Source organism: Podarcis cretensis (genome assembly GCF_951804945.1).
Source record: "Podarcis cretensis genome assembly, chromosome: 8".
Lineage (NCBI taxonomy): Eukaryota > Metazoa > Chordata > Lepidosauria > Squamata > Lacertidae > Podarcis > Podarcis cretensis.
In genome coordinates, this window is record NC_137177.1 from 37,534,482 (window position 1) to 37,547,149 (window position 12,668).

The window sequence follows — 12,668 nt, forward strand, 5'->3', positions numbered from 1 at the left end:
ATGTACCATAAACAAGGCCCTCACGGCCCATGCATACCCAGTGCCAGTGGTCAGCCATGTCCTTGCCACCCTGGCTGGGTCGAAAATTTTTGGCAAGCTGGACTTGGCCCAAGCATATCAACAGCTGCCAGTAGATGAGACCACAGCAGAGGCACAGACGATTGTGACGCACAGAGGAGCATTCAGGGTAAAGCGGCTGCAATTCGGTGTCAGCGTGGCACCAGGCATATTCCAGAATCTAATGGACTCTCTCCTTAAAGGGATTCCTGGCGTCACCCCCTTCTTCGATGATGTGTTGATTGCCGGGCCCACACCAGAGGAGTTTGAGGACCGCCTCCGCACCGTTCTGCACCGTTTCCAGACAGCGGGTCTCAAGGTGAAGCGGGAAAAATGTCTACTAGGAGTGCCCCAGGTGGACTTTCTGGGATTTATGGTGGATGCAGAAGGGGTCCACCCGACTGGGGACAAGGTACGGGCCATTTGTGATGCCCCAGCGCCCAAGAACAAGACTGAACTTCAGGCCTTCTTGGGACTATTGAACTTTTACCATTCCTTCCTTCCCCACAAGGCGGCGGTAGCGGAGCCCCTACACAGACTCCTGGACAAGCGGGCCCCTTGGGTGTGGGGCCAGCGCCAGGAGGCCGCATTCCAGGCAGTCAAGGACTTGCTTGTCTCAAACTCGGTCTTGGCACACTTCGACGAGAGGCTGCCGGTGGTGCTAGCATGCGACGCCTCGCCCTATGGCATTGGCGCTGTCCTGGGACACCAACTCCCAGATGGAAGAGAGGTACCGGTGGCATACTTTTCCCAGACACTCAACGCAACTGAGCGGAACTACTCACAAATCGACAAGGAGGGTCTGGCAATCGTGAAGGGAGTTAAAAAATTCCATGATTTCTTGTACGGGCGGCCCTTCACCGTGGTGACTGACCACAAACCGTTGCTTGGCTTGTTTGCCCCCGAAAAGCAGACCCCCCAAGTGCTGTCTCCTCGCGTCCTCAGGTGGTCAATTTTCCTTGCCAGCTACCAGTATGCACTGATTCACCGCCCTGGGAAGGCGATGGGCCATGCGGACGCCCTCAGCAGGCTGCCACTACCGGAAACAGGCCCTGACCCAGCACCTGCACAAGAGGTTATGAGCCTGGAGCTGCTTCCTGACCGCCCCATTCAGGCACAAGAAGTTGCACACCATTCCAAGAAAGATAGGGTCATCTCCCGGGTCCTGGACTGGGTGTGGAGGGGATGGCCCAGCAGCAGCCCCGGGCCAGAATTCGCCGGCTACACAACCCGCAAACATGAACTGTCGGCCCACAAGGGGTGCCTGTTATGGGGAAGCAGGGTCGTTGTTCCCCAGCCCCTCCGAAAAAGGGTCCTCACAGCCCTACACGAGACACACCCAGGGGTAGTAAGAATGAAGGCCCTTGCCAGGAGTTATGTGTGGTGGCCGGGGATCGACGGAGAGATAGAGGCCTGGGTCAAACACTGCCAGGCCTGCCAAGAATCCCGCCCGGATCCCCCAAGGGCCCCAGTCCAGTCCTGGGAGTCCGCCCGAGCACCATGGTCACGACTGCATGTGGACTTCGCTGGCCCCTTTCAGGGGAAAACATTCTTCATAGTGGTGGACTCCTATACCAAATGGCTGGAAGTCGCACTGGTACCGTCCACTTCTACGTCCGCAGCCATCCGGGTACTACGCAGGCTGTTTGCTACCCACGGGCTCCCTGACACTCTCGTCTCAGACAACGGGACTGCATTTACGTCAGGAGAATTCCAAACCTTCACAGCGCAGAACGCCATCCGCCACATCCGTTCGGCGCCATTCCACCCGGCCACCAATGGCCAAGCAGAACGCATGGTGCGGACCACCAAGGAAACCCTTCACCGCATGACGCAAGGGGATTGGGAGTACCGCCTTGCCACATTCCTTCTAGCACAGCACAGCACCCCCAGCTCAACGACTGGCAGGAGCCCCGCTGAACTACTAATGGGTCGGCGCCTTGCAATCAGATTGGACCGCCTTCACCCTGATAGAGCTCAGGATGAGGTAGTGGTGGGGGAAGGCAGGAACCCCCGGACCTTCGAGGCCCAGGACCCAGTGTACGCAAAGAATTTTGGGGCAGGCCCTGCATGGGTACCCGCCACAGTCACCAGGGTCACTGGCCCCGTGTCGTACGAGGTGCTAACAGATGGGGGGCAATGCTGGCGCCGCCACTGCGACCAGATACGCCGACGATTCCTGGGAGAAAACCAGGAGGAGGAGGACAGGTCAGAGGAGTCCCAAGGGAACAGTGGGGCAGTGAGGCCCATAGAGCAGCAGGGGCCAGCAGGAGAGGCAGAATCAGTAAATACAGAGAGGACCCGTGAGGCCGAAAGGACACCGGAACCAGAACCACGACTGAGCGAGCCGGTTGCGCCAGACCAAACAGCCCCATCACAGCCAGCATCCTTGGAACACGAGCCAGAACCTGAACCCCGGACCAGGGAACACCCCAGGCCGCAACGCACACGTAGGCCGCCAGCGTACCTTGAGGACTATGAATGCGACCTCCCGGGCAGGACTGGAACTTAGAGGGGAGGGGTGTTATGTACTGAGTCAAATAGGATCCAAACTGCAGCAGTCTGATTGGTCCTAGAACAATAGGATCCAAAAGGCAGCAGTCTGATTGGTCCTAGAACAATAGGATTCAGAATGCAGCAGTCTGATTGGTCCTAGAACAATGCAGCAGTATGATTGGTTGGCAGGAACCACCCAATCATGCTCCAGATTGAAGTGAATCCACAACCTGATTGGCTTACAGTAGAATTCCGGAGTTAGCCAATCATGTGCAGCCCATTGTGTAAATAATGTATATAAAGCAGATACTTTGAGGGGACATTCATTCCTCCTCACCACTATGAGCTGAATAAAGAGCATGAAATCACTTTGCGACTCTGAGTATATTTCACGATTATTGTGAAAGTTCAGTATTCATTGGACAAATTAACTGTTGTTTCTTACTGTCTGTTTTCAGCAGCCGTACTTTGTGGCAGATTGCAGCATGCTGGTGGCATTACTGAGGGCATTGTCCTGCTGCTTCCTCCTGGGGAAAACTGCTCTTTAGCACTCAATCAGAACAAATGGCAATTTGAGTTTTCTCTGGCTTGATGTTTCCTTTGATTTAGCACTAAAGAGCAGGTTATCCCTGGGAAAAGAGTGGAGGAAGGGGGGAACCATTCAGACCCGTGGTTTCTAGGAAAAGGACAAGTGTGGATGAGCCCTGAGTTAAGTTTAAGAGAAAAGGCGAGTAGGAGGTGACAAGATAGAAATTTATAAAATTACGCATGGCATGGAGAACTTGGCTAGAAAATCCCCACCCCCGCCCAGTTGTTTCCACCCAAGTTCTTAGTTCAGCCCCTTGAGGAATGAGGAGGGAGTGTCAGTGTGGTCTATAATGATACCCCCTTGTTCTCTGCTTTGATAAAGGCTTCTGGTCTTGGGAGAATGAAGCCCAATGTCCTTGTGATTGGTTACAAGAAGAATTGGCAGGCTGCCCATCCACAGACGTTGGAAGAATACATTGGGATTCTGCAGTAAGTTGGGTCATGGCATGAGATCCATTTAAATGATTTAGCGGCTGCAGCTGTCTGTGGACACCATTAGCACCAGGGATGGGCAGATGTGTCTGTTTATGACTTGGGCAAATTTTTCATATGTTCATTTATAAATTGGTTCCCGTCTTGACCAACACTGAGGCTAAGGAAGAGGAGGAGGCTGACAGGCAGAGCCATGCTGTGAGCTGCTTGTAAGTAAGAAGGCAGGTGGGGGGTTGGCTGCAGGGCAGATGTGGGTTGGTGAGCAGTGCCCCATTTGCCTTCATGGAGACCAGCCTCTGCTGATTCCAACCAGGACTTCTGAGATTTGTCTTACATTGACTCTGGCAGCCCTTTGGTTTTGTCTTCCAGTGATGCTTTTGACTTCAAGTATGGCGTGTGCATGATGCGGATGAAGGAGGGGCTCAACATCTCCAGGGTTGTGCAGTCTCACAGTGAGTTCCTCCACCACATCCTGTCTGGGCCAGAGGCTTCCTAAAGTTCAGTTGATTTGCCTAAAAGGATGCAATTAGGAACAGATAATAATAATAATAATAATAATAATAATAATAATAATAATAATAATTTATTATTTATACCCCGCTCATCTGGCTGAGTTTCCCCAGCCACTCATGAGGAAGGTAGGCCCTTCCCGGATGATTTGCTGCACTCAGCATTAGACAGTGGCTCATCACAAGCCACTGTTCAGTGTTAGGCACCAGGCCAAGAGGCGAGGCAAACAAACACAAAAATCAAATAAATCTGATCTTGCTTCTTTTGGTCCTTCTCACTAGTGTAAGGAGGAAATGAATTACAATCCTTGTTACCATCCAACTGCTAAGGGGGTGTTCTTTTGCTCCAAGCCAACTTCCAGAGCAGCTTTTCCAAACTTGATGCCCTCGTGATGTTTTGGACTACAGCTCCCATCAGCCCCAGCCATGGCTGTGTTAGCTAAAGCTGGCAGGAGATGTAGTCCTGGGCAGCTGGAGGACACCAGGCTGAGGAAGAGTGCTCCATTGTGTTCATTGCATATTCTCTTTCCTCTAGTTAACCCCGTGTTTGACCCAGCAGAAGATCCACAGAAGAACATTGAAGAGCCGCCTGTGATAAGTACATGTCAGTTCCCAGCAGGTTCATTTCTGTGACCTCTAGTGCTTGTCTTTCTGTTAAGACTGTCTTACCTGTGGGGAAAGTGACTGACTTGGGCCACAGATGGAAGGCCTTTGAAATCAGAGTGTGCCGACTCAGTGGTTTGATTTCTTCTCCTATAGCACAGGAAGAGAAACCTGCCATCTTGGGCCCTGTCTTGACCATTCTCCTGTCAGGTCCTGCTTGTGACCGTTCCTCATTGATCTGGTTTGGCCACTGTGAGAACAGGATGCTGGACTGGATAGGCCTTAAAAGGATCTAGGGCAGTAGCCAGAGTAGCCAACATGGTGCCTTCCAGATGTTGTTGAACTACAGCTCTCATCATTCCTGCCCATTGTCCCTTTTGACTGGGGCTGATGGGAGTTGGAGTTCAACATCTGGAGGATTACAAAGTGGTTATGCTTACTCCTAGGATTTATGATTTCTGCCCTAGCTTTGCAAATGAGATGCAAATAAAAAACAATCCCACATTCATTTTGCCCCCCTGTCCAATTTGGTTACTCTCTGAGTCAGGACCACATCAGCCCCATGTAAACATCAGTTCCAAGTTGCCATCATGTTCTACTGTCTCCTACAAGGCCTATGCCAAAATTATTGAAACACATTTTACCATGTGATAAGAGCTGCCTGTGAGACTAGGGATGGCATTCTCTGAAAACTTCCATGCTCTGTTTCCCAGCACATATTTCCCCCCCAGTTCCCATCTGGCTCCTAGATTTCAAGAAGAAATGAGTTGTTTATTTACCAGTCACACTAAAAATACAAACTATTCTCAGATTATATATGTACCATCATAGTATAGTATGTATAATTATATTGCATATGCATTATATATATATATATATATATTTTCCAGGTTTCCTAAACTAAGCAGCACATAAGCTGATGCATACAGCAATGCATATAACTATATAAAAATACATACATATTAATACTTGTAAAAAAATGTTGCAGAAATACATGGCAGCATGGGACTTGGCTCTTTTATACATAGTTACAGATAGGTAGCCGTGTTGGTCTGCCATAGTCAAAACAAAATAAAAAAAATTCTTCCAGTAGGTGTTACTGGAAGGATTTTTTTTATTTTCTTTTATACATAGTTAGTCCCACTCAGAGGAGACCCACCAAAACTGATGGCCTAACTTAGGTACATCAGTTCTGACGAGTCTATTCTAAGTAGAATGTAGCTGGATACAACTCAATATATATTTTACATATTTTTGCATATAATTAGATGGTTTTTTTAAAAAAAGTTTCCTAATGAACAGAATGGGAAGTAGAGCATCTCAAGAGGGATTTCATAAGCTTGCAAATTCACTTGGTGAGTGGCGTTTGAAATCCTGGGCACTCTCTTACTCATGCAGTGGGGATCCTTTTTATTATTCTTCCTAGTGGATCCTGATGCCTTGGTAGCAGAACAGCAAGCAAGCACTGCCTTCCAGATAGAGCAGGGCAAGAAAACCATTGACATCTACTGGCTCTTCGATGATGGAGGTAATTTCAGCATCCTTCTACCACATAGGTAAGGATTTGTGGTACCAAAGGAGCGTTGCACCTTCTGGTCCAAACCTCTGCTTGGACCCATCACTGCCATTTTTGCTTTGGGGCTTCTGGGTCAGTGGCGTCCCTTTTTCATAGGGCCACAGGCACCAGCTTATGAGGATGATGGAAGGGGAAACATCACACGCACAATGTCCCAATATTGCACACGTGAGCATTGTGCCTCCCTCAATAAACTGGGTAGAAGCTTCCCAAGCTTTGGGAAGGAGGCAACACGCTTTAATACTTTAATATTCTAATTTACCAGGAACATTTAGGGGACTAGCCTACTCCCCTAAGGCCTGAACCAATGGATTCAAAGTACGAATAACAAAAAAGGAGATTCCAACTAAACATTAAGATGAATTTTCTGATGGTCATAGCAGTTCAACAGTGGAATGGACAACCTCAGAAGATGGTGGACTCTCTTTCATTGGAGGTTTTAAAACAGGTTGGATGGCCATCTGTCAAGGATTCTTTAGCTGTGATTGTTGCATTGCAGAGGGGTGGACCAGATGACTCCTGAGGTCCCTCCTCACTCTACAGTTCTACGATTCTTTGGTCCCAGGGGCTGATCTGAGGCACATGATGCAGCAACCTTGCTAAAGCTAAGCTGGCTTGGGTTTGGCCACTCCTTGGATGAAAGGCCACCTGAGAACCTTGCCTATAGCCACCACAGGCTCCATCTTGGAAGTACAGTGTGATATAAATCAGTATTTGCCAACCTGGGGCCCTGGAAATGATGGGAGTTGTAGTCCAAATCATCTCTAGGGCACCAAGTTGAAAAAGACTGAAATAAACGAAGGATTCCCAGACTCCATTTTCTCCAGGGTTATAGCTATTTGATGAAGAGCCATTCTGTGTTCTTACTTGGCAGGCCTGACGCTCCTCATCCCTTACCTCCTTGGGCGCAAGAAGAGGTGGGGGAAGTGCAAGATCCGGGTGTTTGTCGGAGGGCAGATCAACAGGATGGATGAAGAACGCAAGGCGTAAGTCTAGGACTGCTTGTGCCCTTCTTGTGAGCTTCCCATTGGGGCATCTAAAAGGCTATGGTTACAAAAGTAATTAGGCTATCTATAGAATTAAAACAATGCAAAAAAAATGTATCTATTAAAATGCAGATTGTGGGAGAAATGATAGGAGGGTGTCAGGTTGAGGAAGGCTGGTCCAAGATGCATAGCAAAATTCCTAACATGAAGAGAGGTTATCGCATTTTAGTTATCCTCAGAATGTAAAGAATCAATGTGTGCACTGGGCATAGGAAAACATAAAAACGAAACCGCTGCCCCCTGCAAAAGGTACTACTGGTCTCTTTCTCCTCTTGCAGGATCATCTCCTTGTTAAGCAAGTTCCGACTTGGGTTTCACGAGGTCCATATTCTTCCCGACATCAACCAGAAACCCCGACCTGAACAGTAAATCAAGACTAACTGTAGCTTCATGCTCATCCAGTTTAATAATCTGCAGTTGTCTTTTTTATTGTTATTTTGTTTATTTAAACTTTGATGGGTGGTGTTTTTTTGTGTTTTTTTTTTACTTATTCCTTAAATTTTAAGGTTTGTTATATAAATAATAATAATACAGTATGACTATGTTAAATGCATAACACGACCTCCTGTTTTTTGCAGTGGTTATGCATATACATTAAAGATTGTGTAATAATTTGTATCAGAAGCACCTAACATTTTACATTAGAAAAATTAGCTATAAATATGACTTTTTAAACTATGTGGAAATGTGGTGAAATTAAGGCTTTGATGGAGGATAGAGCTGTCAGTGGTTACTAGGCACAATGACTAGGTTTCTCCCTCCAAACTGTTGGAGGCAGTTTGCCTCTGAATCCCAGTTGCTGGAAACTAGAGGGGAGGGCAGGGGGCTCTCGTGCTCAGGTCCTGCTTGTAGGCTTCTCTCAGGCATCAGGTTAGCCACCGTGAGAACAGGATGCTGGCCTAGATGTGCCACTGGCTTGATCCACCAGGGCTCTTCTAATGTTCTCAAGGCTAGAAAAACAAGAAACTGCAACTGAGATTTGTCCCCAGCTTGGTATTACAGACCTGTATGGGTCCCCACAGCTGACAGTTTCATGTTGGATGCTGGAATGTTCTGGGGAAGAGAGGTCCTAGATGGTCTCTTTGGTTCAGGCAGAAACAATACCACCTGGTCACTTACAAGATCTCCATGGTTTTGTTGACAGTGTGAAGAGATTTGACGACTTAATCGCCCCATTCAGACTGAACGATGGCTTCAAAGATGAGGCAATGGTGAACGAAATGAGGCACGGCTGCCCATGGAAGATTTCCGATGAGGAAGTCATGAAAAATAAAGCTAAGGTCTGAGGGTCTCACTGGCCATGTGGAGAGTGGGCTTTGCCACCACAAAAAGTGAAAAATAATTGCTGTCTCCTCTCAATGGGTCCCAAGGCCTTTAATGCAGGGGTGGCTGACCTGTGGCCTTCGAGATGGCACTGGACTTCTACATTGTTGTAGCATGCCCTTCTTCCCTCTCCCATTCACGAAGCATCACCCATCAATTGCTTCAGGCAACTCAGAAAGGCATCTCTTTTTGCCCTGACTTTCCTTGACCCACAACACTGGAATATCTTATTACTGAATTCCTCCTGTTGTTGTTTTTTAATAACACTCTTTTGTTGGTTTTCAAATTGTATCTCTGTTTTTTATATTTTCATTGTTTCTATGTTGCATTTTTGAATACAGTGGGCCTGCAAATTACATGGGGCGGGGGGCGGTCATCCATGAGCAAAGGCAAAGCTGTGTAGAGTCAGCATACCCCTGGAATCTCCCTCCCAGCTGCGCAACCATCCCTACCTATCTGGAGTGGGTATTGCCCTCTATCTCCTTTTCCAGGCTCTGGTAAGGTCATGCGACCTTCCCAGTACCCAGTAAGCAAGGCAGAGGGCCCAAAAGCTCTACAGTGGGAAATAACTTTTTAAGCCCCCCTGTCTTGCTTATTGGGTTCTGGGAAGGTTGTGCAAGATCTTGGGTTGCTCCTTCTGACTCCTCACTCCCAGTTTCCAGTTATTTATTTCCCCCACACAAAGCTGCAATGATGTAAGTAAATTACATGTAAATTGTGGGACCACTGTACCGTCGAGAGATTTTTTTAGTGGTTTACAATGCTTTTAAATAAAAAGAAACAATAATAAACCCCAGTTGGCATGGCCAACAGTCAGGGGAAGTATAAGTTCAGCAACATCTGGGCTTTAAAGCACCTTCGTAGCATATTCATTCCCTCAAAAAACTCTGGGCACTGTAGTTTACGCCTCACAGTTACAATTCCCAGCAACACTTAACAAACCACATTGTTCAGAGTGGTTTTACAGCCGGCCCCTCTTCCCAAGGAACACTGGGAAATGTAGCTCTGTGAGAGGTAACAGGAGTGTCCGAACGAATCTCAGCACGCTTAACAAACCACAGCTTCCAGGAACCTTTGAGGGAAACCATGACAGTTTAAAGTGCTTTCAAAGCTTTAAATTCATGGTGTAAATGTGGCCTTAATCTCTGCATTTACTGTATATTCTCTCTTCCGCCCTTCAGTCACTTCGACAAGTACGGATGAACGAAATCTTGCTGGATTACTCGCGAGATGCAGCTCTCATCTTCATGTAAGTAAGACAAGCCACCAACCAACTGACCAACCTGAGTTTTTGCATGTGCTTTGTGAAATGTTGACCTTACAAAGAAGTATGGCTGGAAATGCATTGATATGGGCTAGGCCTGCACAACCCAGCAAGCTGAAGCAACCATGCATGGTGGCCTCCAAGGGCCTTGGCTGTTGTGGAGGTGGGGGGAGGATTAACAAAATCAATCCTTAATAATAAAGAAAACTGTAACAAAACATGAGACACTAAATACAACAACAGGAGGCAACACGCAATGAAGGGAGGGGTTGATTTTAGAGCAAAACACACAAGCCCCGCCCACCAGATAACAAGCACTATACTATTCAAATTAGGCCCCAGTGTTTTTCTTACATTGACAACTCTCCTGGGACTGCAGTCCCGGCAGGCAGGATTTGCAAGTCTCAGGAGGGTTGCCATGCGTAGCAAGGGTGGGCTGCATTCAGCAAAGCACAGCAGATGTTGTGCAGGCCAGATTTAGATTGAGCAGCTGCATCCCCAGCCTGGTAAACCTCTAGATGTTCTGGGCTATAGCTTCCGTCAGCTCTTGCCACCCAGCTACTACAGGTCTCTGGCCGTGCCATAAAAATAAGAAACCAGCTGTATTTACAACAAACAAACCCAAGCTGTTCTCTGCTTTCTCCACCTTTTTTTTCTAGAACGCTGCCAATAGGCCGAAAGGGAAGATGTCCTAGCAGCCTCTATATGGCTTGGCTGGAAACCCTCTCGCAGGACCTGAGACCCCCCGTCATCCTGACCAGGGGCAACCAGGAGAATGTCTTGACCTTTTATTGCCAGTGATTCTTGGGCAGCTGAATCAAGATGAAGTTGTTCCAGGCCAGATCCTGCTCTTAGGACTTGGGCCTTCTGGAGGGCTTGTTTCTGGTGGTGGAAGGTCCACAATAAAAGACTTGTGGTGTGAATGATGAATATTCCTGAGCTGTGGTGTGAATGATGGATATTCCGCCCTGCCACAAGTTGTTAAGAGGAATAATCTGACCAATGGTCTCTGGTAGATTTTGATGGATTGCTGAGGGGATGTGGTTCGCCATGTGTCCTGCTGTACAGAGGAGAGTCCTTGAGTTGAAAGCATCCTCTACTTCAGGTGTGGTGGTATTTCCTGCCCCCCATATGTTGCTGAACTACAACTACCATCACCCCCTGGGCATGTTTGCTGGGGCTGGTGATGGGGGTTGTAGTTCAGCAACATCTATAGGGCCAAAACTTCCCAGTTTAATGGTTGCTCAGTCTAAGTTAAATAGGGTTGCCATATTTCAAAAAGTAAAAATTCCTGACATCTGCAAAGTTGGGTGTGTTTTTTTTTGGGGGGGGTAGTGATTTTAATCTTCTGGAGCTGTTCCTGCTGTTTTCCATGACATTTTCCCTGATGCCACTTTTACACCTGAAAACCAGGACGTGTCAGGAATTTTCCTGATGTATGGCAAACCTAAAGTTAAAGACTAATAAAATTATGGGTGGGGGCGGGGCTTGCAGTAGTCCATCATTAATTAGAACCCGGATGGCAGATTGAGCAAGTATAGAGGTTGACACCTTCCCCACTATGGTGAAATGGATTGTATTTCTATTCAAACTGTAGCAATTCTTTCCAAATTTGCATCTATACCTATAAAATATCACATGCACTGTTCACGCAAATCTGCGTCCTCTTTTTTGCTAATGCACTAGTGACCACCCTATGAGCAGGAGGGAAGAGCCTGCCCTCAAAATGTTGCATAATTGGTTGCCCCCCCCCCCCATTCCCTCAAAAAGCTTCAGAGTCGTCAAGGCAACCAACCTGCATCAAGTAGGTCCATCTCCTGACTATCCCACTGGGCACTTGTCATGGAGAGGGGCTCTAGGCAAAAGGCCCTCTGGTGGGAGTCCCCTGTTCCAACCCTTGGTTGGCTTAAACCTGATTGGGTGGGAGGGCCTTGCTTCAGCGCATGGGACACATTCTCTTCTGGGCTACCTTCCACAGGGCAGCTATGTGTGGGGCAAGAAGCAATGAATGTAAAATTTTGCCTTCTGTATGGTGAGCTATTTTCTACACCCACACACTCCTCAATCCCCCTTAAAAGGAGCAGGAGGCACAACCAGAGAGGCCTGGAGGGACATATCCAGTGCCTAGGCTTAAGGTTCCCTACCACCAGCTTACCTGGTGCCTACAGTGGGTGGCAGTGGTAGCAGCAGTGGTAATGAGCAATGCCAGGGGGCTGGGTCTTGTTGCCACTTTACTTCCACACAATAACCCTCCACACTGTATCATCCTAGAGCATTGTGGGAAATTCAAATGGTAGTTACATCCAGCTAATCCAAAATGCGGCAGCCAGACTGGTGACTGGGAGTAGCTGCCAAGGCCATATTACACCAGCCCTGAAAGACCTACATTGGTTCCCAGTACGTTTCCGAGCACAATTCAAAGTGTTGGTGCTGACATTTAAAGCCCTAAACGGCCTCGGCCCAGTATACCTGAAGGAGCGTCTCCATCCCCATCGTTCTGCCCGGGCACTGAGGTCCAGCGCCAAGGGTCTTCTGGCGATTCCCTCCCTGCGAAAAGTGAGGTTACAGGGAACCAGGCAGAGAGCCTTCTTGGTAGTGGCGCCTGCCCTGTGGAACGCCCTCCCATCAGATGTCAAGGAAATTAAGAACTATCTGACTTTTAGAAGACATCTGAAGGCAGCCCTGTTTAGGGAAGTTTTTAATGTTTTAAGTTTTATTCTGTTTTTAGTCCTCTGTTGGGAGTCACCCAGAGTGGCTGGGGAAACCCAGTCAAA

At 47.9% G+C, this 12,668-nt stretch overlaps 1 protein-coding gene across 2 annotated transcripts in view; it reads left to right on the plus strand.

Moving 5' to 3' along the window:
* The window catches only part of SLC12A3 (solute carrier family 12 member 3), a 31,712-nt gene extending 20,452 nt beyond the window's left edge, over positions 1 to 11,260 (plus strand). The window contains exons 18-26 of one of the 2 annotated variants that reach the window (XM_079988370.1): positions 3,464 to 3,570; positions 3,943 to 4,025; positions 4,618 to 4,686; positions 6,112 to 6,213; positions 7,136 to 7,247; positions 7,586 to 7,672; positions 8,452 to 8,587; positions 9,812 to 9,879; positions 10,554 to 11,260. In XM_079988370.1, the coding sequence (XP_079844496.1) occupies positions 3,464 to 3,570; positions 3,943 to 4,025; positions 4,618 to 4,686; positions 6,112 to 6,213; positions 7,136 to 7,247; positions 7,586 to 7,672; positions 8,452 to 8,587; positions 9,812 to 9,879; positions 10,554 to 10,695 (906 nt within the window). In that variant the 3' untranslated portion in view covers positions 10,696 to 11,260. The remainder of the gene's footprint in view (positions 1 to 3,463; positions 3,571 to 3,942; positions 4,026 to 4,617; positions 4,687 to 6,111; positions 6,214 to 7,135; positions 7,248 to 7,585; positions 7,673 to 8,451; positions 8,588 to 9,811; positions 9,880 to 10,553) is intronic. The other variant, XM_079988371.1, reaches the window with a different exon arrangement.
* The last annotated feature ends 1,408 nt before the right edge of the window (positions 11,261 to 12,668 follow it).